The following is a 27,841-nucleotide window of genomic DNA, read 5'->3' as shown; positions in this document are numbered from 1 at the left end:
CCCATCCATGGCCAGCTGTTCTCCTCCCTTGCCTCCCTCTGCCCATCCATGCCCAGCAGTTCTCTCCCCTGCCCCCCTCTGCCCATCCATGGCCAGCAAATCTCTCCCCTGCCTCCCTCTGCCCATCCATGGCCAGCAATTCTTTCCCCTGCCCCCCTCTGCCCATCCATGCCCAGCAAGTCTCTCCCCTGCCCCCCTCTACCCATCCAGCGATTATCCTCCCTCCCCTGCCGCTCCTTCGCTCCCACCCTCCCCTCCGTCTTTTTTGAATTACCTCCGTCGAAGCGCCGCCATTTAAAGCCCTGCTGCGTGCTGGCTGGCCGTCTCCAGGCTTCCCCTGCTTGATTCGGATGATGTTCGTGCCTTAGTCCCGCCTTCATTCTGACGTCATTTCCTTTTTCGCGAAGGCGGGACTAAGGCACGAACATCATCCGAATCAAGCAGGGGAAGCCTGGAGACGGCCAGCCAGCACGCAGCAGGGCTTTAAATGGCGGCGCTTCGACGGAGGTAATTCAAAAAAGACGGAGGGGGGCGAAGGACATGGTTGTGCATGCTTCGGAGCGGCAGGGGAGGTAAGCATGGCCAGTGATGGCGCCCTCCTGCCATGCTTACCTCCCGCAATGGAGCCGGCTCACCCCCAACAACAACCGGCTCGCAAGAGCTGTCAAAATTTAACAAGCGGCTCTTGCGAGCCGGTGCGAGCCGGCTCCAGCACACCACTGGCCATCTCTAGCATTTAGCGTGCACTAAAAACACTAGCGCACCTTAGTAAACAGGGGCATTAGTCTCCCTGCTATGCCTTGCCCTCTGAGTGCTCCTTTTGCTCCTCAGTTATTTACCAGCTTCTTGTTTCCAATATACCTAAAAAAAGTTTTATGTGTTTTTGTCTCCAAGGTAATTTTCTTTTCAAAGACTCTTTGCTTTCCTTATCAGTGCTTTACATTTGACTTGCCATTCCTCGTGCTGTGTCCTTTGCCTCACTTTTTAACCATGCCATAAGGTTCATCTGTAATCAGGATCACATCCCATGATTCTTATGCCTTATGTTCCAATATCTAAATAACCCCATTCTCAAAACACTCTATACAGAAAAAATTGGACTGATGATTAGACTGAAGAATCAATAATGCTTAAGTTTTTGATTCATATATTAGGGTCCATAGGAAGTTTTCCAAATAGTTTTGTATAGTTTGGATTTAAAAATTCATTATTTAACTACCAAAAATAGTTACAATTGTCCATATAATGTCCATAAGTAGCATAATCAAAAGGTTAACAAGTCAAACCCTTATCTTGGGTCACTGAACCACAAATTTCTCTGGTCACCTTCCCATGTCTTCACTTCACACTGCCGAAGCAGCTAACATACACTAACATGTTTTGAGTGGCAGCTCTGTAACAGGGGCTAAGGAACTGTAAATGTCAAACATAAGAAAATGAATTAAAAGATCCAATTTTACTTCACACTTCATAGTTTGAAGTCCTTGCAGCCACATTATAGAGCAGTGTTTCCCCAAGTCCAGTCCTGAGTACCCCTTGCCAGTCAGGTTTTTAGGATATCCACAGTGAATATGCATGAAAGATTTGAATATAATGGAGGCAGTATATGCAAATCAAGTTCATACATATTCATTGTGGATATCCTAAAACTCTGACTGGCAAGGGGTACACAAGGACTGGACTTGGGAAACACTGTTATAGAGTATGAAGTAAAATTGGATCTGTCAATTAATTTTCTTATGTTTGTCATTTATACCACCGTGCCCCTGATGCAGAGTCGCCAATCAAAGCATGGTTGTGTCGGGTAACTGCTTAGGAAGTGTGAATTGAAGATGCGGGAAAGTGTCTGGGCACTGTATGTTAAGATCGAAAAGTTAAAGAAATAGCGCCTACAAAGACCTTACAGGAGAGAACTGGGAATACTGACAATATTTCTCTTAAAAGAAGAGCTTTTGTTTCTAGCCTGTGTTCTGCCATCAATTCTCAAAAAAAAAAAGCTTTAAGTGCAACTCATCTTTTATATATGTAAGGCAATTAAGCCTTAAAAAAATATTTTTACTGACGTTTTAAAGGTCTGGAAGTACACCAAAGGAGTCTTTCAAAATACTATTTTCCAACAACAAAAAAAATCAGTGGTTGTATATTCCTTCCTGTGCTAGGCCTGTTACAAAGGCTAGGCCTGCTACAAAAGCCTTTACATTGCTCTGTTTGGTTCTCACAAGTTAGCTTAATAAGTTAGCAACTTTGCGAACATACAGTGCTTTCTCAGGAACTGAGGAATGACACTTCAAGGATGCACATTTGGCTAGAGCTGAGTATGCCTTTCATATAAGGTGGATATAACCTTATATGAGAGAGACTGAGGATAGATACAGTGAGCCTAAGATGCCCAGAATGTTTCAGTCTTGGGGAGAGATGACACATGGGTATTGTTTTAGTTTGCACGCAGTACCGATAACTAATTAGCCAATGGAAACCAAGTGTGCACGTGCACACACACACATCAGGAGAGACTGATATGATACAGGAGCAATCCATATATGGCACAGGCTACCTAATGATTCTAGTTTAGGAGAAATCACATGATTTGGGAGAAAATGAAACTTACAACAGTATATATGTGATGGCTGGGACAGTGTTAGCTGAGCAGTCTTTGTTATTCAGTGTTTGCATCTGGCTTTGCTGTATGACAACTTGCTCCATAGAGAACAATTACTTTGTATTTGGCTTAGTGATATACCAATAAAGATTTTTACTGGTTGCACCTATATCTAAGCCTAATTGTCTCTCTTATTTTCAGTCCATTAGGCTGAAGTGTTTCCCCTCCCAAGGGACAGGGATTTACACATGGTGAAATTCTTTAAAAAAAAATAAGGCCCTGGAGCCTACGTTTGCTTTATGTTTCCAGTTAGCTAGAAAGAGGTTTCACTGGTTTTCTATAATAAAATTCTCAAGAAACTCTGTGAAGTTTTTGTTTTATAAAACACGGGCTTCTCCACCTTAGCTGAAAAAGGAGAAGAATGATCTATGGTTGGAGAAGGAAACCAGTAAAGGAAGACAGAAAAAGCTAACCCCATTTTCTGCTCCAACTTGTCCTTCCTAATTAATTTCCATTTTCTTTGCACTTTACCATACCTCTGAACATCAGATTGACATGCTCTGTTAGTATTAACAAAAAATAAACTTTTGACACCGGCTTTAAGGGAGTTCCCATCAGATGAGGAGAGTCAGGACAAAAAGGTAGAAAGGAAGAGCCAATGTTATTTATTTAATATACTGCCCTACAATAGCAGAAAGAAATAAGTCCATTATGGCTGATTTGTGCAAAAATGAAAAAAAAACATGTTTTGCTTGGTATATCTGCAATAAACTGCCTTTTGCCTCTGAAATATGGGGGATCCAGAAAGGGCTATGCAAGGCAGTCCAATATACATTATGGTGGGACATACTTCCTAGATTACAGATAGTCCACTTATGATCAAAAATAAGTGACTTGCTTCCTATTGCCAATACAGGGCAGTATAGGTCTCTGGCTCAACTACCATTTTTGAGGACTATGTGCAACTCTAGACAGCAAATCTAAAAAGACATCCATAAGAAGGAGGCAGTACAGGAGAGGCCTGAAGTAAAAGGATGGAACAAGAGGAGCTAAAGTTACACTCTCCTCAACAGTGCCCAACCAACCGGGTTTAACAATCTCCACAATTAATGTGTACAACAAATTTGCAGGCAGTACATGCAAAGTCTCATGCATGTTTATTTTGGCTATCCCACAAAAACTGGCTGGGGTATGGGCTGGGGACTCAGCTCTAGAGAGACAAGATACAAACCATCAGTGTAGATTCAGGGTGGGGAGTGTAAAAATACAAATACCTAACAAGCTTCAACACAACTACCAGATGATAGCATTTTTCACAGGATGTAAGCTATAGGCCAAGGATTCAAGACAAAGGCATCCAGAAAATGTACTGGTAGCACGAAAACACTAATGAATATAGTTTTTTTTTTTTTTTTTTGGGGGGGGGGGGGGGGAAGGGGTTGTATCCTCAAAGAACACCTAAATTAACATCTACGTGTACTATTTATTAGCACCTAAGAATAGAAGCCCTACATCTAATTCAATGCTAATTTAGGAATATACTAACCTTCTTAATTTTCTTAAGTGTTTTTTTTCGGTACATGCATGTTAAAGCTGTGAAATATGGCAGAGAATGATGTCTAGGCAAGCAGCATAGCTTGCATTTGGAAACAATGGCTTGGGCAAGTTTCTGGATGAAAGCAGCATGAACAGTTACTAGCTAATTGTATTTCTAAGAGAGATCACCAAGGAATGGTTCTCCCCAGTACTTCCCACTCTTAGACATGATGCTGGGCATGAAGAACCATTGGTCTAAGCCAGCACAGATCTATGTTCTGAAGCAACACAACACTGAATCATAGCGAGTCCTTGACAAGACAAGCAAATGTGAAATAAGTTACAGCCACACACTTACCTCGAGTCTGGATGCGAAAGTTTATTTTGCTTTCTGATGGATGTGTGATGCTGTAGCCACAGAACTCTACTTCAGGGCTAAACAATGCCAAAAGAAATGCATACAAATTAATGGCCATGGAGATTTTTTCAGCATTTTTTCCCTCAGGGATACAAAAGTCGTTAGTATGTCTGATCCCAAATGAAATTTTAAATACCTGGTGGATTTGATAATAACTGAACTGAAAAGTTGCTGTAGCTAAACACAAAAAAACCTATGCCACCTCTTGAAAGCCCCTCCCCCCAGCAGCCAGTGTTACGCTTGCTTTAATGCTTTGAAAAGAAAACAGGTGAGGTCTCCCACCCAGATCCTGCATATTCTTTCCACGTGTTCTTTATTGGCTTTTAAGCTTCAGGTCAGCAGCTGACTGGTCCTGCAATACTCAACAGGCTCAGACAGAACATGGTTAGATCTGACAAGCAGGCTCTTTACAAACATCTTTGTGCAGCACTTACAGTGCTTCAGTATGTATAATTAACACCACTGCCAAATGCAAAGCTCAGATCCAGTGTGTTTGCAAAAGTATCCGCCAATACTGGAGATAAAACAAGTACACATACCTCCCACCATGCACTTCTCTACATTCATTTATGAGAGAGAGCATGTAAATAAAGAAACAAAAAAAATCTGATACTTTGAATTGTCTAACAGACAGTTGTAGACACCTGCATTCAGAGAGGAAGCAACTTAAAAAAAAAAAAAATTACCAAGGTAAGAACCTAATTTTCCCTTCCTTATCATTATCAGCAGATGAATCCATTAACTTGGGATGTAAAAAAGCACTCCCTATGTAGGGTGGGAACAGGCCACGCCGCACGCAAGCACCTGCGCTCCAAACTGCACGTCTTGCTTCGCTGCAACATCCAGCCTGTAATGCCGCACAAGAGCTGAGAAGCGCAAGTAGCCGCACGACAGATCTCTTGAAGAGAAAGGACACCCATTTCAGCACACGAAGAGGAAATTGCTCTCGTGGAATGCGCCTTAAACGCGTCAGGCGGAGACCAACCTGACAGCAGATACGCAGCAAAAATGACTTCCTTGAGCCAATGGGCAATAGTGACCTTAGAGGCCAGGCACCCGCGTCGAGGACCTGTCAACAATACAAAAAGGTGATCAGAAGTCCTGAAGTCATTTGACATCTGAGGATACTGCAACAGAGCCCTGTGGACATCCAAAAGATGCAATTGCCCAAAGGAATCCGGAAAGTCTTCCCTAGAAAAGGAAGGAAGAAAAATGGGCTGGTTCAGGTGAAACGCTGAAACCACTTTAGGCAGGAAGGAAGGCATTGTATGTACCGTTACTCCGGACTCCGAGAATTGTAGAAAAGGGTCTCGACAGGACAGCGCCTGAAGCTCAGATACGCGTCTAGCCGATGTCATGGCCACCAAAAAGACTGTCTTGAGAGTCACATCCTTCTCCGAAGCTCGCTTAAGCGGCTCGAAAGGCGAACACTGGCAAGCCTTCAACACCAGCCCCAGGTTCCAGGCTGGACAAGGCAACCGCACGGGAGGACGGAGCCGAAGCGCCCCTCTGAAAAAAATGGGCAATGTCCGGATGAACAGCAAGGGACAAGCCAGAGACTTTCCCTCGGTAGCATGCCAACGCTGCCACTTGCACCCAAAGGGAATTGTAAGCCAGGCCTCTTTGTAAGCCATCCTGCAAAAAGTCCAGGACCCAGCGAGACCGTAGCCCGCACGGGTGTGACCTCTTTCGGAACACACCACTCCTCAAACTTACTCCATATTCGTCCATAAGCTGCGGAAGTAGACCGCTTGCGGGCCTGCAAGGGAGTGGAGATGACCTTGTTAGAATAGCCCTTATCTCTCAATTGGGCCCTCTCAAGAGCCAGGCCGTAAGACCAAATCGGCAGGGATCCTCTATAGTCACCGGGCCTTGAACCAACAGGTTCCGCACCCGAGGCAAAGGAAGTGCAGTCTCCATCAGCATCCGACGGAGATCCACATACCATGGACGCCTTGGCCAATCTGGAGCGATGAGAATCACTAATCCTCGGTGCAGCCGAATCCGCAGGAGGACTCGCCCTATCAAGGGCAAAGGAGGGAACACATACAGGAGGCCCGAGGGCCAGGGTTGAGCCAGTGCATCCAACCCCGCCGAGCGAGGATCTCTCCATCTGCTGAAAAAGCGAGGGACTTTGGCGTTTGCACTTGACGCCATTAGATCCATTCCGGAAGGCCCCCATTTGGCACAAATCTGAAGAAAAACTTCTTCTGCCAGTTCCCATTCCGCCGGGTCGATTTGATGCCTGCTGAGAAAATCGGCTTGCACGTTGCTCTGACCTGCTATGTGAGCTGCTGACAGAAGCTGCATGTGGAGCTCGGCCCAGTGGCAAATCTGTGCGGCCTCCACGGCCAGGGCCCTGCACTGAGTGCCGCCTTGACGATTTATGTAGGCCACCGCTGTCGTGTTGTCTGACAGAACCTGGATAGCAAGCCCCCTCAGAGTCTTGTGGAAGGCCAGAAGAGCCTGGAATATCGCTCTCAGTTCCAAGCGATTGATGGACCACCCCGTTTCCTCGGGTGTACACAGACCCTGGGCATATCTTCACTGGTAATGTGCTCCCCAGCCCTTCAGGCTGGCATCCGTTACCACCAGGCACCAATCAGGAAGTGCTAGCGGCATTCCTCACTGCAGTATGCTGTCTGAGAGCCACCACTCCATACTGAGTCAGGCCGCAGGGAGCCATGTGAGTCTGCGTTGATAATCCTGGGACATAGGAGACCATCGTTGAAGCAGGGCAATCTGCAGAGGTCTCATGTGCGCTCTCGCCCATGGCACCACTTCCAAGGTGGCCGTCATCGACCCCAACAGCTGGACAAAGTCCCAAGCTCGCGGGCGAGGCATCCTCAGGAGCAGACGGACCTGATTCTGAAGCTTGCATCACCTTTGCTCAGGTAGAAAGACAAACCCCGAGGCCGTGTCGAACTGGACCCCCAAATATTCTAGAGATTGAGAGGGGGTCAGGTGACTTTTGGGTATATTGACGACCCAGCCAGAGATTGCAGTACTGAGACCACTCTGGCTGTTACATGACGACTCTCTTCTGCAGAGTCCGCTCTGAGGAGCCAGTCGTCGAGGTACGGGTGAACCTGGATACCCTCTCGCCTGAGAAAAGCAGCTACTACCACCATTACCTTGGAAAAGGTTTGAAGAGCTGTGGCGAGGCCAAAAGGCAAGGCACGAAACTGAAAATGATTTCCCAACACCGCAAACCGGAGGAACCGTTGGTGCGGGGGCCATATAGGAATGTGCAAGTAAGCTTCTTTTAGGTCCAGAGACATGAGGAATTTTCCTGGCTGTCCCGCCACAATGACGGAGCGCAGCGTTTCCATGTGAAAATGCCGCACTCTTAGTGACTTGTTGACTTTCTTTAAGTCGAGAATGGGCCAAAAAGACCCGCCTTTTTCGAGGCACCACAAAATAAATGGAGTAACAACCGCAGCCGTGTTCGGCGGGAGGCACAGGGATCACCACTCCAAGGTGCAACAAGACTTGTAAGGTCTCCTCTACTGCCGCCCGTTTGACAGCAGTACCGCATCAGGACTCCACCGGGGCACCGAATTCCAATCGGTAACCTTCTCTGATCAGGTCCAGGACCCACTGATCTGAGGTAATCTTGGTCCACTCCTCGAGATAGAGGGAAAGGCGTCCTCCTACAGCTGTAAAGGAGGAGTGGACCGGCGTCCCATCATTGTGGAGGACGGCCCTGAACTCCTGGCCTTGAGCCTGACGCTGCGGAGCGTTTGTCCAAGCGAAAGGAGTTCCTCTGCTGAAAGCGCGCACATTGAGTAAACCCAGCAGAGCGCCCCAGGCGATACCTTCTAGCTTCACGGAAGCGAGGTCTGGAGGAGGAGGGAACCACTTGACCCTTGGAAGAAGGCCGCGGCCTATCCTCAGGTAACCACTGGGGTTTAGCATCACCCAGGTCTTTAACAATCTTCTCCAACTGTTCTCCAAATAACAGAAGGCCCCGAACGGGCAACTTCACCAGCCTTTGCTTACAGGCCATGTCAGCCGCCCAATGCCGTAGCCATAGAAGGCAGCGAGCGGACACCGCCACAGACATCTGTTTAGCTGAAGCTCTGATCAGATCATAGAGGGCGTCAGCTAAAAATGACAAGGCTGACTCCATGCGCGGTGCAACCTCAGCGAGGGACTCCGCACCATCCACAGGCTGTTCCACTGCCTGTAACCAAGAGAGGCAGGTTCAAGCAGCATAAGAACTGCAAACAGACGCCCTTAAGGCTAGGCCCGAAATAAAGAGCCGTTTTAGCGCTGATTCCAGCCGCCGGTCCTGAATGTCCTTCAGGGTGACCCCCCCCCCCCCCCCTCTACTGGGAGGGTGATCTTTTTTGTCACCGCTGTGACTAAGGCATCCACTTTAGGCATCCCAAAACGGGCCAAGTGATCCTCACTTAGAGAGTAAAGATGCCCCATCGCCCTGGACACTTTCAAGGGCCTCTCGGGGTCAGCCCATTGAGCAGAAATAAGCTCTTGGATGGAGTCATGCAAAGGAAAGGCACAAGCAGGCTTCTTAGTACTCACCATCCTCGGACTACCAGAGGAGGCCTCGCCTTGAACAGGGTCATCAAAAGAGAGGGCCTGTAAGGCATCAGAGATAAGTGCTGGCAGCTCATCGCGGTGGAAAATCCGAACCGCAGTGGGATCATCCAGATCCAGTGGCAAACTGGCACCTTCCTCTGGCTCTTCAGACCACGAAGGCCTGCCAGATCCCTTAGAGTCCCCACAGCCTGACCACGGGGGGGGGGGGGGGGGGGGGGGGGGGGGGGGTGCGCGCTACTCTCCGACGGGGAATTACCTCAAAGGACTGAGTCCATGAGCTCCGGTCACGCTGCACAGTCAGGAAAAGCCTCAGAAATAGCAGCGCTGAAAAGTGCTTTTTTTTTTTTACGCTGTGAGGAAAGTTGGAGGCAAACAGCTACAGAGGCACTCCGGAGGCGGAAGAGGGTGGGAAAGGCAGGGAAAGGGCGAACTTATGTGCCTTTAAAGTGGGCTCCACTTAGCCACAACACCCCTGCTACAACTGGCAAAAGCACAGGAGCCACCCCAGGTAGAATCTTCAAGGAGCTGAACAAGCTGCATCCAACCCTGCTGGGAGACAGAGAAATACTGAGAGGCAGATGGAGCTAGCCATCCTAGAGGCACTATGGTTTTCAGTGTTCTCTGTCTCCCCCTGCTGGTAGGTGGACACAACCCATTCGTAATGGATTCATGTGCTGCTGATGACAAGGAAATTTTGATTTCCTTGCAGAGATCTTGGCGTGATATATATAATCTAGTCCATTATTTCTCATGTACATATCTACTCTTTTAAAGATGTAATTCTGGTCTGCCCCCTTCAGTGTAATGTTCGCTTTTTACTGTGTTCAGGTTTATATTAAAAGACTTGATATCCTTCTGGTTGCAGGTCATAGTGGCTCACAATTTAAAAAAAAATGAAATTAGAAAAGAACACCAAAGTAAAATAGAAAAGCATAAGACCAATCGACAAGAATTATTCATACATTTACTATAGCGATCTAGGAGCACGTATTGCGCTGCTGGGACAGACAGACAATCCTGGAACCCAAAAACAGCACGGGGGTGATTTAAAAGCTTTATCAAAAAGAAATGGTTTCAGCAAAACCTTAAACTTAAGAAATGATAATTCAGATTAGATATAAGAGGGAAAAGAATTCCAGAGTGACGGAACAGGAAAATAAGGTTCATTGTTTCCAAGTGCCATGCTCTTTCCATGAATGAAGCAATTTCTGAAGTAAAGAAAGGACATACTTTTTCATGATCATGTAGCGGAGAGCGTTTCCAAGGGTATGGTCCTCATTGAGTAACACAAACGTGGCACACGTCTCATCCGTTCCATTGGCCTGGACCTGTAAGTGACAAAAAAAGAAGAGGATTTCAGTCACAACCATTTCCCACCTTGAAGATGGAGGCAGAATACGTGGAATGGACAGCATGGTGATATACGTCATTTTGCAGATTTGCTGGCTCCAATCATCTCTCTTATTTTAGCATACGTTTTTGTGGAGTTTAACAACTTCTGATGCAGGAAGATTTTATTAAGATTTGGGAGAATTAACAAAATACAAGTAGCTGTCAACACCATACAGAGTCAAGTTAGCATAGCGTTTTAGTCCTATAAAGCCTAAGGTTCCACTATAAGGAACTCCCACAAAGTAGATAACAATACATAATAAACTTCAATATTTATCTGATTTAAATACAGTTGTCCCAACATCCCCTCCCTACCCTCCTAAACAAAGAAGAGAAAAAAAGAAATATATAAAGGAGGAAACCCCCTCACCTCACTTCCAGCCTCCAGCCCTCAACACGGTTAGAAGTGAAAGGGTGCCAAATAGCTTCCCATTTAGATACCGTTTTACAGTGTTGAGCCCAAAGCCTCTCCATTTCGCACATGTACCATAGCTTATTAAGCCACTTAACAATTGAAGGTACCTGCGAGGACTTCCGTGAAGCGGCCAAAGTAACCCTAGCTGCCAACATAGCTTGACGAACCAGTAGAGATTGTGAAGTAGTCAGGCCAGGTGGTTTCTTAGAAAAAAGAAAAAACTCAGGAGACCACTTTATTGGCTTGGAGAGCCACCTCTGGAGTCTGTACTGCACCAACTTCCAGAAGGCTCGAACTTTAATACAAGTCCACTAGAGATGCCCCATGGTGCCCTCCTGCCCACAGCCTCTCCAAAACAATGAAGACACCTGCGGGAACATATGATGAAGGCGTGCAGGAGTCAGGTACCATCTGTACAAGACTTTTAGTGCATTTTCTTTAAATGGTATAGAGATAGAAATCCTAGACAAAGCACATTCCATAAAGTTCCAATCATCATCACTCAAAGTCACCCCCAGCTCCCGATGCCAACGCACTTGATACTCAACAGGGTCCCAAACCCGCTGACACTGAAAGGAATACAAACAAGAGATCAAACCCCTCATCCCTTTAGAATCCTCACGCAAAACTTTTGCCTTAAATTCCCCAGCAGAAAGAAAGTGCTTCACTTGTGTATAAGCAAAAATATACTTGGGTGAAATTGCATAGTTTTCAGTCAAGCTATGAAATGGAATAAAGGCACCCTCATCAAAAAATTGGCCCCAGGACTCCAGGCCCACCGAGAACCAATTCGTAAAAGTCCCAGATTCAAGGCCTGGAGGGAAAAGTGGATTGTTAATTACTGGTATAAGCTTAGAGAGTATCAAGTCCTGCTTAACAAATAAGCTGTCCCAATAATGAAAAGTTGTCAAAATTGAGAGACAAATCTCCTTATCCATCATTCTATACCTCCGAGGAAGCCATATCAAAGAACGCAACTGACATGCTCCAACCGAATCCTGTTCCAAACCAATCCACCTCTTATGGGGGCTTGCATGATACCACTCAATGGCCACCCGTGCCTGAGCAGCTTTGTAGTACCAGTACACATTCTGAACACCTAACCCTCTCTCTTTTTGGTCCCTATACAACAACATTCTAGAAAGACACAGCTTTTTATTGGACCAGATGAAACAAAGAAGGCGAATCTGGATACCCGAAAGAAAGGAGCGAGACAAACAGAGGAAGGATTTGGAAGAGATACATCAAGCGTGGCAGCACATTCATTTTCAACGTAGCAATCCTTCCAAACCACAATAACTCAATGGAGCCCCAAGCCTTCAGATCTTTATATAAATCCTTCAAAAGGGGAGGATAGTTAGCTGAGAATAAATCAGAGAATTTGCTAGTAAGAGTAATCCCCAAATATTTAATGCCGCGGGTCATCCAGGGAAATGAAAAGGCTTTTTGTAAGGACGCTAAAATCGGGCCAGGAATACCCACTGCCATGGCCTCTGATTTAGACATATTAAGCTTAAAACCAGAGACCGAGGAATATTCTGCTAAAAGCTGAATCAGATTAGGCAATGAAATTAAAGGTTTAGTTAGAGAGAGCAATATATCGTCAGCGAACATTGCCAGTTTATAATCCTGACCAGCAACCAGAAGCCCCGAGATATTAGGGTTAGCACAAATAGCATTAGCAAGAGGCTCCATGACCAGTGCAAATAGCATAGGCGAAAGGGGACACCCCTGCCTAGTCCCCCTAGATAAAGGGAACATAGGAGAGTTACCCCCATTAATACGCACACATGCTCTGGGAGAATTATAAAGAGCTTGAGTCTAGCCTCTAAAGCCCCGCCCAATCCCCAGCTTCTCCATAACACTGATCATAAAAGGCCAACGAACACGATCAAAGGCCTTCTCGGCATCCAATCCCAAAAGACATAAAGAGGTCTTTGACTTGGTAGCTACATGCAACACATTGACCATACGACGCACATTATCTTTAGCTTGCCTTTGGGGAAGAAACCCAACTTGGTCAGGATGAACTAATTCAGGAAGGACTTTAGCTAATCGATTCGCTAAAACCTTAGCTATAATTTTAACATCAGAGTTAAGAATGGAGATGGGGCAATATGAGGCACAGTCCACCTTGTCCTTACCCGGCTTTGGAATCACTGCTATTCAAGCCTCCATCATAGATGGAGGAAGAGCTTCCCCTTCCTGAACATCATTAAGAATCTCAGCTAGGAGAGGAGCCAATTCTCCCCTAAACCCCCTATAAAAATAATTCGGCAGACCATCCAGTCCTTAATAACTGAAACAATTTCATCTGCCTTGATGACACCATCAAATAAGGAGCACTGCTCATCTGACAAAGAGGGAAGGCTCTGTGAGGAAAGAAAGGCCTCAATAGCATCATGATGAATATTAGAATCTGCCGAGTACAGGGACCTATAAAAGGACTGAAAGCGCTGACGGATCAAAGAAGGCTGAGTCAACACCTTATTCTTACCATCTCCAATCCGCAGAGTGGTACGGTCAAACCTCTGCTGCCTCAATCTAAGAGCTAAAGAGCAGCCAGGCTTATTCTGAGTAAAAGTACTGATGTAGCTGTTGCTGACCTCTTATAAACTGTAATTGTTCTGAGTATATATTGTCCAATCTAAGGCGAACAGCTTGGATTTGCCTCAAAATAGACACCGAGTGCGAGGACTTATGTCGGGCCTCCAAACAAGGTAATTGTGACATACACGTAGCCACCTCTTGTTGCCGGGCCCTGGCCTGGATACTAGCCTGTTTAAAAAAAAAAAAAAAAAAACCTCGTTACAGTCTTTAAAGCGTCCCAAACAATCCCCATAGGGAAGATATTCCCTCAGGAGAATGCGATATGCAGCTAACAACTTCTCATCCCTTAGCAAGGAGACATTTAGAGTCCACCTAACATCCTTATCAGCCTCACAGAAAGATGAAACCAAGTTGGGGAATGATCCAAAATGGTAATAGATCCAATACCTGAAGTAATTCTGCATTGAGTCAGAGATACATCAAGGAGTAGATGGTCAATACGAGAATGAGAATCATGTGAATGAGAATAAAAAGAGTAATCTCTTTCCCTAGGATGATGTAGATGCCACACATCGCATATAGCTAAAGAGCGGGCTAGAGCAACCAAAGCCTTAGAATTTTTAATGTCAATTCCTCGAGACTGCACCTGACTTATCCATGACCGGATCAAATGTTGTGTTAAAGTCACCCCCCAACACCAACTTACCAAACAGGTCAGCTTGCACCATTTTTCCAAGCCAAACATAAAATTCCCCCCGAGATTCATTAGGCGCATAGACAGCAACTAGAGATTCATTAGGCGCATACACAGCAACTAGAGAAAAATCTGAATTATTCAGAAGCGCATGCAAAAGCAAAAAACGACCCCAGGGTCACGCTTAACTTTCTGCACCTGAACCTGCAGGGAAGAGTGAAGCAAGATCGCAACCCCCCATTTCTTCGAGGCGCTAGCATCGGAAGCACAAAAAACATTAGGGTACTGATGATGGAACAGAAATTTTTCGTGTTCCCTCCTAAAGTGGGTCTCCTGCAAAAATACCACGTGAGGAGTATGTAACAGCAATTCCTTAAATAATTTTTGACACTTTTGAGGGGAGTTGAGACCCTTGATGTTATAAGTCAAAAACTTAAGATCAACACTCATTTATAGCACGTACCACATAATGTGAGGCCCAATCATAGCACAAAGCCACAGATTCACCCAACAGCTGAAAGGTGAGGAAAAGCAAGAGAAAAGAAAAGGGAAAAAGAAAACAACCCCTCCCACCCATTTCAAAGACCCCCAACCCTTCAACCCCCCTTACATTACTCACAATCCCACCCCCTCACCCCTCTCCCAACCATCACAAACCCCTAGACAAGGACCAACAAAGCCCCCTTACTAAGCAAACCAGAGAAAGAGACCCACCAAACCGAAACACCACCCAAGACCCAACTCTCCCCCACAATCCCTGCTACCCCTAACACATACATCCCTCTTGAAACATCACACAAAGAAATAGCCATAACTCCCCTTCCTCCCCCACACCCCCCTCCAACCCCTCACTAGCAAGACTAGAGCAAACTATATCTATAGTACATTCCATAGGTTCAGCATAAGGATACAAAAATAAACCCCCTCCCTATACACAGAGTCACAGAAACCATCAGATATAATCCTGCAATAAAATCAGTCTCTTCAGGTAGCTTTCGAGGGGCTCTTAGGTTTGTTGGAGACACGCTTCCACTGCTGGAGTTTGGCCCGAGCTGTAGGGGCAAGATCCACAGGCGGATGTTCAGCAGCCATCAAGCCTTCATCGTGCAAAACCTTCCAAACTTCAGATAAAAGTCTGATCCGATGCAGCCCCCCCTCCCCCCACTGTGAAGCAGAGGGCAAAGGGAAAGGACCAATGGTACGGGATTTTATTTGTGATTAATATGTTCAAAGCTGGTTTCATCGCACAACATTTAGCCAAAGTCAGTTGGGACAGATCCTGGAACACCTTCACATGAGCCTCATTGTAATCAATATGTGAGACCTGATGAGCCCGCTGCATCACTTGCTCTTTAGTGACATAGGAAGAGAAACAAGATACAATGTCCCGTGGCTTATTGTCCGTTCTCTTCCAACCGCGATGTCCTCTGATCCAAGTAGCTTACTGCACAGCAGCTTGACCACCGAGACTGCATCTTCTTTGTTCACAACTTCAGGGACCCCACGAAAACAGAGGTTGTTCCTTTGCCCCCGATTTTCCTGGTCATCCACATTATATTGCAGCTCATCCAAATATTCGAGGAGTTTTGAAATTCTAGAATCAGCCCCGCTCAGTTGTTCTGCCTGTTCGTTGACACGAGCCTCTAAGTCCTCCACGTGCCCTCCCAGCTCGCACAGGTCTACACACAGGACATCCATATGATCAAGTATCTCCTCCTTAGAGGATTTAATCTCCTCTCGAATCACCTTTAGGCATTTTGCAAGATCTTTTGAAATGCCTCACTTAGCAGAAGCGCTTCCTATCTCAGCGGTAGACATAGCAGAGTCCGAGTCAGAATGGGAGGCACGAGCCGAGGAGAGCACATGACGGCTCGCGGCCTTACCGGCTTGCTGCGCTGACCGACGTTCACTCTCCTTCTGGATCGAGGACATAATTCCCAGCCGAGCAAAAGTGACCACAAAAGAGTCCAACGCTTTTCTGTAATACCAGGTAACAATTCAGAGACAGGTGTAAGCTCTTTTTCACTAATTGAAAGCAGGGACGCAATGGAGCTCCGGACTCAGGCAGCCATCAGAGTTTGTGACGTCACTTCCTCTCCAGGAAGATTTTAACTTTTAACAATTTTATTGAGAAACCAAGGCCAACATTACAAATATAAAATTCAACCATCAACATAGAGCAAAGAGAACGGATATTATATCACATTCATATATAGTAGGAGGTGCAGCTGGCCTTTTCACTTCCAATAAACTGGGGGACCGGGAGTAATCCAAGATTGCAAAATACATTTTCTTATAATCATGCACATTTTACAAAACAGAATGTCCCTCCTCTGTCATTCCCACAGAAAGCACCCGATTTATCCAATAGTAACTGTTCAGGGAAACCCGCTACCCTACAGCCCAGAATGGTGGCCATGTGTCTTGTTACTGCTGTCCAAAAATGTATTTCTGAGCAGCTTCAAAAAGAATGATATAACGTGTTCTCCATTCTTTGACATTATAGGGGAAAGTAGTCTGCCTGATTTAAATAGTTGTGCCTGCTTAAAATACGCTCCATACGGTGTTCTATGAAAGCACTCCTGAAGGTCAGCACTCATGTTAAGCCCCACAAGGCCGTTGATGTTATGCAACATTTCCAAATCCCCCCAGCTCTATCCCTACGTTCTTTTTCCCCATCGTTACTTCACCCTGCTCATATCTTTTCCTGTCTCTAATTGATACATGGCATTGTGTATACCCACAACTGAAATGTTACGTTTTGAAATTTCATTAAAAAAAAAAAAAAAACATGTATCTTTTGTCCCATATGAAGTTTAAACTGGTCTCAGTTCAATAAGAAGACAATGTCTGACTATAAGCAAATTTATTGCCCCATCTAGACCCTATACAAAGTTGGAGCTCCTAGAATGGAATCAATAGCCCTTCCCCTGTATGGAGGTGCTTCAATAAACAAATTCCTGCTGTCTCCAATGCTAGAAAGGTTAGATTATATCTAGGCCAGGCTCAAGCCACATTTCTCCTCAAAGAGATCTGGTCCATCATTGAAGGGTCCCCTTCCAGCTGAGGGAAACTGATAAGAAGCATAATAAGCAATTTCTAATTCATTTGGGGTAAATCATTGACAGTGTTGCATCCAATCCATAATATCTCTTAGTAGGCAGGCTGTACTATATAATCTCCCAATGGGGAGACCCAACCCCCTTTGATCTAGCAAACAATGCAACTTCAGTTTAGGTTTCCTCTTTGCCCAAAAACATCTGGAGAGCAAATTAAAATATATTGCCATGCAAATGAGGCTAATTCTACCAATAAGTGAAAGCAGTAAATCTCTCCAACTGCCCAGTACTTTCCAATAGCTCAGTGATATTAATAGCATACATTTTAGTGGATGATGCTAATTGAATCCCTAAATACTTAAAAGGCCCCATCACCCACTATACAGGAAAATGATCCCCCCAGATCTGTCTTAGCAGTTCTGCTGATGACAAAACCTCTGACTTCATTAAGTTTAATCGAAAGCCTGCATAGTCTCCATATTCCCCAAAACTCTCTCGAGCTTCCAGAGATCTATGTGAATTTGTTAAATGCACCAATATATCATCAGCAAAGGCCACTATTTTAAAAGATACAAGACCTACTTGAATGCCCTGGATTAGCTTGTATAACCGGAACGAAAGGATCAAGAGTCAGCACAAACAACAAAGAGCAGCCCTGTCTCAAGCCCTGATAAAACTTTCCGATCCTAGCCCATTAACGAATAATTTAGCTCTGGGCAAGGAGTATAGCTCCCTAATCATAGGCACAAAATGCTATCAATTCATACTTTTCTAGAGTTGCATAAATTAAATCTCAAGGAACTAAGTCAAATGCTTTTCTGTGTTAAAGCTAATTAACAGTGAGGGCCCTCCAACCAGTTCCCTGTATTCCAAGGATGTTAAAATTCTCCACAATGTTTTTGCCATTGATCAATCCCTGACAAATCAACTAGTGAATCATGGACAATCAACAGCAGTACTTGTGCCATACTATTTGTCATCACCTTTGCAAGCAGTTTCACACAGTTATTATTAATAATGAGATTGGTCGGTATGACTTGGGCAATGCAGGATCCTAGCAAGGCTTTGGAAGCACAATAATGTGGACTAAATTAACATAGTAACATAGTAAATGACGGCAGATAAAGACCTGTACAGTCCATCCAGTCTGCCCAACAAGATAAACTCATTTTACATGGTATATGATACTTTATATGTATACCTGAGCTTGATTTGTCCTTGTCTTTCTCAGGGCACAGACCGTAGAAGTCTACCCCGTACTATTCTTGTACTAAGTTCTGAAGCTAACATCGAAGCCCCTTAAAATTTACACTCAAGCCCATCCCTATCTATTCAGTCATGATCAGGGCGTAGACTGTAGAAGTCTGCCCAGCTCCCATTTTGTTTCCCCAATTACCAGCGTTGCCACCCAATCGAGATTTCACGGAACCATTCCTTCTAAACAGGATTCCTTTGTGTTTATCCTAAGCATGTTTGAATTCCATTACCATTTTCAACTCCACCACCTCCCGCGGGAGGGCATTCCACATATCCACCACCCTCTCCGTGAAAAAATACTTCCTGACATTAGTCCTGAGTCTGCTCCCCTTCAACATCAATTCACGTCCTCTAGTTCTACCACCTTCCCATCTCCGGAAAAGGTTCATTTGCAGATTAATACCTTTCAAATATTTTAACGTCTGTATCATATCACCCCTGTTTCTCCTTTCCTCCAAGATATACTAAGTATATTAAGGTGATCTGAAGGCGATTCTGTGTCCACTACTTGTAGATGTGTTAACAGTAATACTATCTCTTCACTGAGCATTTAAAATTCAGAGCGAACACCATCCTCTTCTGGGGTAGAGAATGATACAGGGACAGATCCCACAGGGACGGGGTGGGGACAGAGCCCGTGAGGACAGGGACAAACTTTGTCCCCATGTCACTTTCTATTTGGAAGCCTGTTAATGAACTGGACTATTATTTATGTTTGATTGATGCAGATGAAAATATTTTTATTTTTTGGAAAAACAAGCAAACATGCTGGCTACAGCTAGCAAAACTTGCATGGGGGATCCTGTACATCCTGCTACCAGCACATCTTCTAAGAAGACATCTTACATTGCTGGAGGGACTGTGGAAGACATGAGAGCTAGACTCAGTCCTGAGATTTTTGATGACTTCTTATTCATCCACAGATTAAAAAATCATAACAGTGCTTCACAGGGCATATTTCTTCCCTCTGGGGCATACAGAACATGTTGTATTTTGTACTCCTGGACATTTTAACAGGGTGGCTTAGGATTCCTTGAGGTAGTAGAAGTCAGCTATTGTTAGGGTTGGAAATATAGAGGGTGGTGGTGGGAGGGTTTATTATAGCTGCTCATTATTATTATTGTTTTCCATTTGTAATTTATACACAACAGTTGCACAGCATATTGCTCCTTTTTATAAAAAAAAATAAAAGGATTTAAATATAAAATCATAAGTGTTCAAGGCTTCTGCAGATGAGAACAGAGCCCACGGGGAAGGGGGTAGGGACAGGGACAAATTTTATCCTCGTGTCATTCTCTATTCTGGGGTCTTCGTCAAAGTGCTCTGCTTTATTGTTCAGTCCATTTCCTACAGTTTTATGGGGGAATTTAAAGTCACTATCCATTTGAGGTTTGTACTTGGATCACCCAAGCCTATTACTGTGCAATCCTTCTCTCAGTTGATGGGGCATAGAGTAGCTGATAATACGCCCAAAAATGTTACAAATTCCTTCATTTGTGATGCAGGAAGATTTTAATATGCAATAAGAGTGCTTTAATTTTAGTACACTTTCATAGAAAGGACCTGCACGCAAAAGCTGGTCCAACAGAGGTGCACTAGAAGTAAAACATTCCTCAATCATCTTTAGCACTGATTTTTAACTACAGCCCTAAAGTGAAATAAAGTTTTGTACTCTCAGCAACTTCAATGGAAGTAAATGGAAATTAGAACAGCCCTCCACAAACCTGGGTTTCCGAGTCAGGACCTTAACTTGGGATCTCTGAACCAATGGCTAGAAAGTGTCATAGTGCATTCATTATTGGATGGGGTACAATCTGGTACAGTAGTTGATTTGGGGAAGGGGAGGTCAGTGTATAACCACTCCCTCCCCAAAGCTAGTAATGTAGCTCACCGACTTCTACATCTAGAACATACTTCATCAATAATCCAAACCTTTTCATGCTCCTCTCGGAGGGGGGAGCACTGAGGAGCATTAGAAGATGCACTTAGCTGATGTGTGATGTGACAAAAACAGGACAAATATTTGCACAATTTTATACTTAGGCATATAATTATAGGAACACAGACAACAGATAAAGACTGAAATGACCATCCATTCTGCTTTGTAAGATTAGAATTTTAACTGCCACACCATACAGGTTACCTCCCCCCCTCCCCAACCAGGCCTTAATTTAAAGATTGGTACTGCTGCTCTGTGCAGGTTACACCCTCGCCCCTTGCCAGTCTTCATTTAGGGTTATTACTCATTGGTAATTAAGTCTCCTATTAGCTAACCTTATAAATATGGATAAATCAGAAAGAGCTATCCCTATTTCTGCTCTATCTTCCTTTAAATGGTTTCCTTCCCCAGCCACAGATCATTGCTCTTCCATTTTCAGCTGGAGTGGAAAACATACATTGGTTTTATAAAGTACCGGAAACAAAGCAAATGTAGGCTCCAGGGCCTTGTTTTTGAAAGAATTTCACCATTGATTTTTTTTTATTATTGATGGGGAAGTCTTTAGAAAACCAGGGCTCCTTTGGTGAAATTTCTCTTCCTTGGTGGGTTTGTGGACACTTATTTCATCAGCTGAGTCCAATACAGGAGAGACTGAGGATACATTCTCTTCTTTATCTCCCTCTGGATGCTTGACAAGTGAATAAGTGCTAATGGCTCAGTACCACTCCTGTTAGGTGCTTGGATCACCTCCAAAGCCTACAGAGCACCTCATTAATCTCCAAGCAATCAGCACATCTCAGGGCTTCTGACCTCCCTGGAGCTAAGTTTAGCAGTCGACGAAGCAGAGACAGCCTGCCTTGTAGCACAGGAAAGTCTTGGATGTCTTTCTCCTCTCCTGAGATTTTTCAAGGTTCAGCGGTGAACTGATCTTAAATATAGCCTGGATTTTTACTGCATCTCTTATTTGGCATAAAGACCAAGATCCACTCCAGATGCTTACAAAGCAAAGAGTTTCCTTTTTTTTTAAATCCAGAGTGCACATGCACTCTGGGACCCCTTGTTTTATGTAATAAGGTAATTGCCAAACAACTCCACTGTTTTATCTAGCATGGTATCCCACTCCTTGGGCTGCTTCCTCCTCTTCCTACTTCTCATGCCAGGCTGGTGGAGGTGGTGATAAGTTTAAAGCATGTACAAAAAAATATGATCGCCGTACCACACTTTATGTTGCTTGCCTACCACGTGACTGAAATACTATTGTTTCCAGTGATTTCTTTAATGACCTTAAATAGAAAAAGAACAAAGAAAATAAGATACCACCTTTTTATTGGACTAAATACATTTTTGGTTTACCTTTCAAAAGGCAACACATTTTTCTTCAAATCAGAAATAAGCAAACATCAAAACACCTGACGAAAGTATTACGTTTGAAAGCTAATCAAAAAGTGTATTTAGTCCAATAAAAAAGGTATCACCTTATTTTCTCTTCTTTGTTTTGTTCTCTACTTATTACCTATAAAAGTGGAATGACACGACTACCACATCACTTTGTCCTTTAATGACCTTAACAAGCCCTTTTACTCACCAACTTCAGAAAGAAAAACAAAACAAAAAACCCTCAAATATCTTAAATGTTTATTAGTTAAAGAACTTCTAACCCAAGAAACTATTTGTAACTAACAAAAACAACTTATTTCCCTTAGTCCTGCTTCATATCCTGTTGTAGACCCAAGTTTTATGCTTGCTAAAAGATCAAATGAAAACATATAGGATTCATTTCTGGATTAACAGTTTTCTGTGCACTGGTATTCAGGTCAACCCATCTCAATACCTTCCCTTCTCTGGGAAAGAAAAAAAGTTAACTCCAGCATGGTGTAGTTCTTTGTGCATGGCAATGCAAACTCTATCCAGAAGTCTTATGCTGCCACCTAGTGACGTGAAATGATAAATGTAGAAAACCACCTGCTTGAGATCCTACAAAGCAAACCCACAGACGAGATTCTGCAACTGGACAAGTTGAAGATATATTAGTGGAGAAATGTAAAAGAGAATGAGAAACGAAGGCAAATTTGCAGTTTTCAAGCTCCTTGGCATCCCCTTGCTTTTAAGCTTTTCGCTCCCTTTTTCCTTTGGAGTGGAGGAGTAGCCTAATAATTAGTGGAACCAAGGGCTTTCACTAACCACACCCTCTCCAAAAGACATTACACAATGTGATACCCGCAAGCGAGCCTTCGCTGGAGTAGCCCCCCATACTCTGGAATGCAGTGCCTGAAAGGCTCCGCTTAACACAAGACTCTCTCTACTTCAGGAGGCAGGTGAAAGCTTGGCTCTTCAACCAGGCCTTTAATGAAAGAAGTAACTAAGTCTCACTCAAGGAGTTACTCGGGCTACACATACTGCAGTGGGACAAGTTTATCCACTCCTACCCTGAGATAATATTTAACCATCTCTCTGACCTCATGTGCAACTTTCTTCAAATCAGTCACCTTACTTTCTAACTTCCTACTTTCTTACCCATCACTATCAATTATAATGTTCCATTACGTATTGTGTTGACATTGCAAGTAGTATGCCATGCCATACTTTGTATTGTTAGTTGAATATTTTTACTGCTGTAATTGCCTATTGCTCACGTTTGACCTATTCTTACTGTACACCACCTTGAGTGAATTCCTTCAAAAAGGTGGTAAATCTTAATAACCCAAATTATAGCTACATGTTGCTAGTTTCCACATTAGGAGTCACCACCTAGGAAAAGGATCTAGGTATCATCATGAACAATACTATACAGTCTTTGATTATCCGACATAAACAGGACTGACTCATTGTTGGATAAGTGAAAAGTCAGATAATACAAAAAACAATGGTAACCCCTTAAAAATGCACAGAAAATATACCTTATACATAAAGCACAGGCATAGGGTATCTTTAAACTATTGTTTATTAACACTAATCAGCAATGAACGATGGCATCACAGGGGGGGGGGTCTGTCGTATATGCCGGATGGTCAGATTATCGAGACTGTACCATATCATAATCTTCTGCTCAGTGTGAGGTGGCAGCCAAAAATGCAAAAGCAATTTTGGGAATTGTTAGGAAAGGAAAAGAGAATAAAACAAATATCATAATGCCTCTATCACTCCATGCTGCAAACACACCTTGAGTACTGTGTGAAATTCTGGTCACCGCATCTTAAAAACAGATATGATGGAATTAAAAAAAGCTACACAAGTGTGACCAAAACGATGGAAGGGTATGGCATGCTTCCCCTATGAGAAGAAGCTAAAGAGGTTAGGACTCTTCTGCTTGGAGAAGAGATGGCTGAGGGGAGATACAAGAGGTATATAGAATCCCAAGTGGAACAGAATGGGTACACTTTTAAACTTATACATGAGTAATGCATGGTAAATCCAGTTCAAGTGGTATGTGTGTTAGGTCGCACCCTAACTTTTAGCCCACCCTGTGACTCGCATATAAGTCACATGGCCACTGGGCATCTCATCCACACCAAATTTTCATGGTCCATCAAAGGGTCTAAAGGAATCCTCACAGAGGTTTTCTTTTGTTTCCAGATACATGCACAGCCATGCATGGATATTCCAGAAAGTTTTTCTTTTTACACTTGGAAGTGGAAAATACCTATAAATGGAGGTTCCCTTAAATAAAATGGATCTTCCTATCTGCACCTTTGAGATCACTAAGGACCACATCTTCTCCAAAAGAAAATTGAACAAAGTGATATCTTCCAATAAGCATTCTTCGGAGTAGCCTCTACAGTCCGAAACATTCCCAAAAGGTTTTGCTTAATGAAACAATGTCTACTTCAGGAAGCAGGTGAAAGTGTAGCTCTTCTCCCAAGTCTTTAATGGAAGAAGCAACAAACTAGTCACACAACCTTGCTGCACATACTATAGCAGACTTACTCTACTTAAGATCATTTTCATGTATTTTTTTGACTTCCATGTGCAATTTTTCCTTAATCCATATTTTCTCTTGTTTTTCAATCTTATCTTGTCTATACCTAACACCTCTGTTCAAACCCTATGCTGTCTAGTAAGATGTTTTAACAGGTACTGTAAATAGCATACTATATCATAATGTTTACTACTATTTGAGTATTTTTATTGTTAAATTATCTATAGCCTATATTCAACTTATTGTTTGTTGCTTTACACCGCCTTGGGTGAATGTCTTCAAAAAGGATAGTAAATAAATGCTAACAGAATAATTATTTTGCCATAAATATGAAATTAAGATCATAAAGATTAATAAATGGAGAGAAGTAATCAAACACTGTCTACAAAAGACAAAATTCCACGAGGATGTCATCAGCTAAGTAAGGACTTAGCCAGCTAATCTATCCATGCAGTTTCAGTAGTAAACCAAATTAAGCTTCTGAAATTACTGGTGATCACAATGAACGAGTTTTGGTGGAGAAAACAAACCAATAGCCAAGCAGTAATTTTCAGCATCGTTTAGCAAATCTAAACAGAGTGTCAACCAGCCATGATCCCTCTCCTTCCTTCCATCCATCTCCCAGCCTAATAACGTTTCATTACGTATGCCCATTGTCCACCACCTAACATACATACATACAAACAAACAAACATGATTGCCTAACTGACAATGCCTCCCTCTCACGGGCTCAATATATCAAACCGTTTCAGTCTAGGGCAATTTAGGTAACAGCTAGGGCGGAAGAGGCATCTCTAGTATTTTACCAGGAAATAATGATGAAAAGAAATCAGCAATACAAGAAAAAAAAATTTTAATAGCTGACTAGGTATGGGTAATAATCAGCTGAACTTAGCCAACATGTATCTAAGTCACTTTTTACTTTTGTTTTTATTTAACTCTATAGTAAATAATTGAATTGCCTGATTTCATACTCTCGGGGGGGGGGGGGGGGGGAAGGAAGGGGTTCAAGGGTCAATGTGAAAGGAAACATTTACGTTCACATTCTCAGCCAAACAGCAGAGATACCAAATCACGTACATTCTACTTCTCACGTTCACACAGGCCGAACATCCTTCTTCACACGCGACCGAGGTCTGTCGTACATTCCCTTTTCTACCACTCTCCCCTATCCGACAGCTGTGTCTCAATTTCAAACTCCTCTGGGGCCCCATTCCGCCCTACCCTACCTTTAAACTCATGCCTGCAATCGCCCGCCACCAACCCCGTCGATTTAATCCTTCTCCCACGCCCCTTTGGCGTATTTCCTGTTTCGGAAACAGTGTTTCCGGCAGAACGTAACGCGGCAGAAGACAAGGAGGTTCGGATTTATGCAGGAGTGACGTCACAACGCTGAAGCTGGCTCCCCCCCCCCCAGCAGCCGCCATCTTGGTATATTCCTGACAAACTATCAGCTGTTGCAAGTTGCATCCATGTTGTCGTTGTGCATTTTTATTTTATCTCATCTCAATTATATTTAAACATGCCAGCTTATGCAGCATAAAGTACACAGAGAAACTACATATGGGATGCTTTCAAATAAAAAAGACTATCAGAGCATAGTGGAGAGGTGAAAGCAGGGGCGTAGCCAGATACCCAATTTTGGGTGGGCCTGGGCCCAAGATGGGTAGGCAGAAGAACTCTGCCTTGTCCCACAAGTGATTTGGTCTCTTACTCTCTCGCCTGCATGCCATGTGGTCTCTCAAACATCCTCCCTCCCCTGAATACCTACGAGACATACAGCGCTGCATAGTCTAGTAACGCTTTAGAAATGATAAGTAGTAAATAGCAGATTTTCACCGGCAGCGAGCAGCAACTAATACACACTGCTCATGTTGGCCCGACAGCCTTCCCTCTGATGCAACTTCCTGTTTCTGCATAGGCAGGAATACATCAGAGGGAAGGATGTGGGGCCGGTGAAACCAGTATGTATCAGTCGCTGCAGGCGAAGATCTGCTATTTACAAAGGTACACAGGAGGGACAGTTGTAGGGAGATTTTGGCTGGTGGGGCTTGGGGATCCCTGCCAACCACATCATAAGTGTGCTGCTACTGGGTGGGCCTGAGCTCAAAGTGGGTGGGCCTGGGCCCACCCTTGGCTACGCCACTGGGTGAAAGGCTTCCAGGAGGTTCTGTGTGCCACACAAGCACAGTCCCGAGAGCGAGGAAGACGGAAACGTGCTGGCCAATATTTAACCCGCACCACAGGCGATTTGCATCTGGTTGTTGGATTCTAATCACATCAGACAGACAGAAATGTTCATTATATGCTAGATGCTAAATGTTGAAGAGAAGCAATTTAGTCCTTGAAACTTTTTATTAATTTATAATGATACAGAGATAAAACTGCAAAGTACAAGGAATAATCAAATACTCAAATCAAAGAATATCAATATACATGTAACAGAGGAGGGAAAGGTAGGAAGGTAAAGGAGGAGGGGATTAGGGGAAAGCAATTTATAAATAAATTCAAAACAGAACCTGCAATTTACATAGAAATTGATAAAATTAATAATTAAAATTAGAACCAAAAGGATAGGTACAAAAAATTACAATCAAATATTATGGAGAGCTCTTGTTTAAAGAAAGATAAGTTTTTAAAGGCAACCACACTTTGTCAAAATATAACGAATTTATAACTTTGATGGCTAAAGATAATTCAAATTTGTGAATTTGTAAAACAGAATGCCACCAAAAGTGAGAATTAAGAAAGGAGTTATCCTTCCAATTTGCTAAAACCATTTTTAGACCAATAGCAATTAACGTATCATACAATTTGGAGGAATATTTATCTAAAACCTTTTCAATAACAGGCGAACCAAATATGATTTTACTGATTGAAAGCACTTCAGATAAATGAAAAATATCAGAAATCACACACCAAATATTATTCCAAAATTTGAAGGTTTTAGAACAATCAAAAAGAATATGATTGAAGGTTCCTATAGCTGATTTACAAGACCAACACAAGTCATTATCCAAGAGACCAGCAATTTTCATTTTATGAGTCAATAACGACCTGTGATGAAGACAGAAGAGAGATTGCAAATAATTTGCAGATGCTGTAGGTCTACTGATTTTCATCCAGAACAAACTCCATTGCTGATCTGTCAAGTGGCATTTCAGCTCAGATTCCCATATAGACCATAGACTAGATTTACCACTGTAGAGTGAAGTAATCATGAACTTGTAGAATTTGGAGGCAACATGACCTTTTGATGTGATTGAAGAGACAACATCAAAAAGAGATGGAGCACCCAGTCATAGGGATGATAAATAAGTCTGGATGGAGTCAAAAAAATGTTTCAACTGAATCCAATGGAAATATTGGGTAGAATGCAGATTGAACTAAGTTTGAAGTGCTGAGAACGGTTTCAATTTGTTGTTTGAAAAAACATCTTCAACAGACCAAATGTTACTCTGAAACCATTCTTTCCATTGGAGAGAATGGTTATTTATGCGAAT

At 43.5% G+C, this 27,841-nt stretch overlaps 1 protein-coding gene across 1 annotated transcript in view; it reads right to left on the bottom strand.

The window, feature by feature from the left end:
- Positions 1-25,652, bottom strand: part of LOC115473695 (DNA-directed RNA polymerases I and III subunit RPAC2-like) — a 34,274-nt gene extending 8,622 nt beyond the window's left edge. The window contains exons 1-3 of the mRNA XM_030208726.1: positions 25,568-25,652; positions 10,347-10,444; positions 4,494-4,570 (exon numbers count right to left, since the gene is read on the bottom strand). Coding sequence (XP_030064586.1) covers positions 4,494-4,570; positions 10,347-10,444; positions 25,568-25,579 — 187 coding nt within the window. The 5' untranslated portion in view covers positions 25,580-25,652. The remainder of the gene's footprint in view (positions 1-4,493; positions 4,571-10,346; positions 10,445-25,567) is intronic.
- Between the last annotated feature and the right edge of the window lie 2,189 nt (positions 25,653-27,841).

Source organism: Microcaecilia unicolor, chromosome 7, assembly GCF_901765095.1.
Source record: "Microcaecilia unicolor chromosome 7, aMicUni1.1, whole genome shotgun sequence".
NCBI classification, from domain to species: Eukaryota; Metazoa; Chordata; class Amphibia; order Gymnophiona; family Siphonopidae; genus Microcaecilia; species Microcaecilia unicolor.
This window is presented reverse-complemented; position numbering and strand designations above follow the sequence as displayed.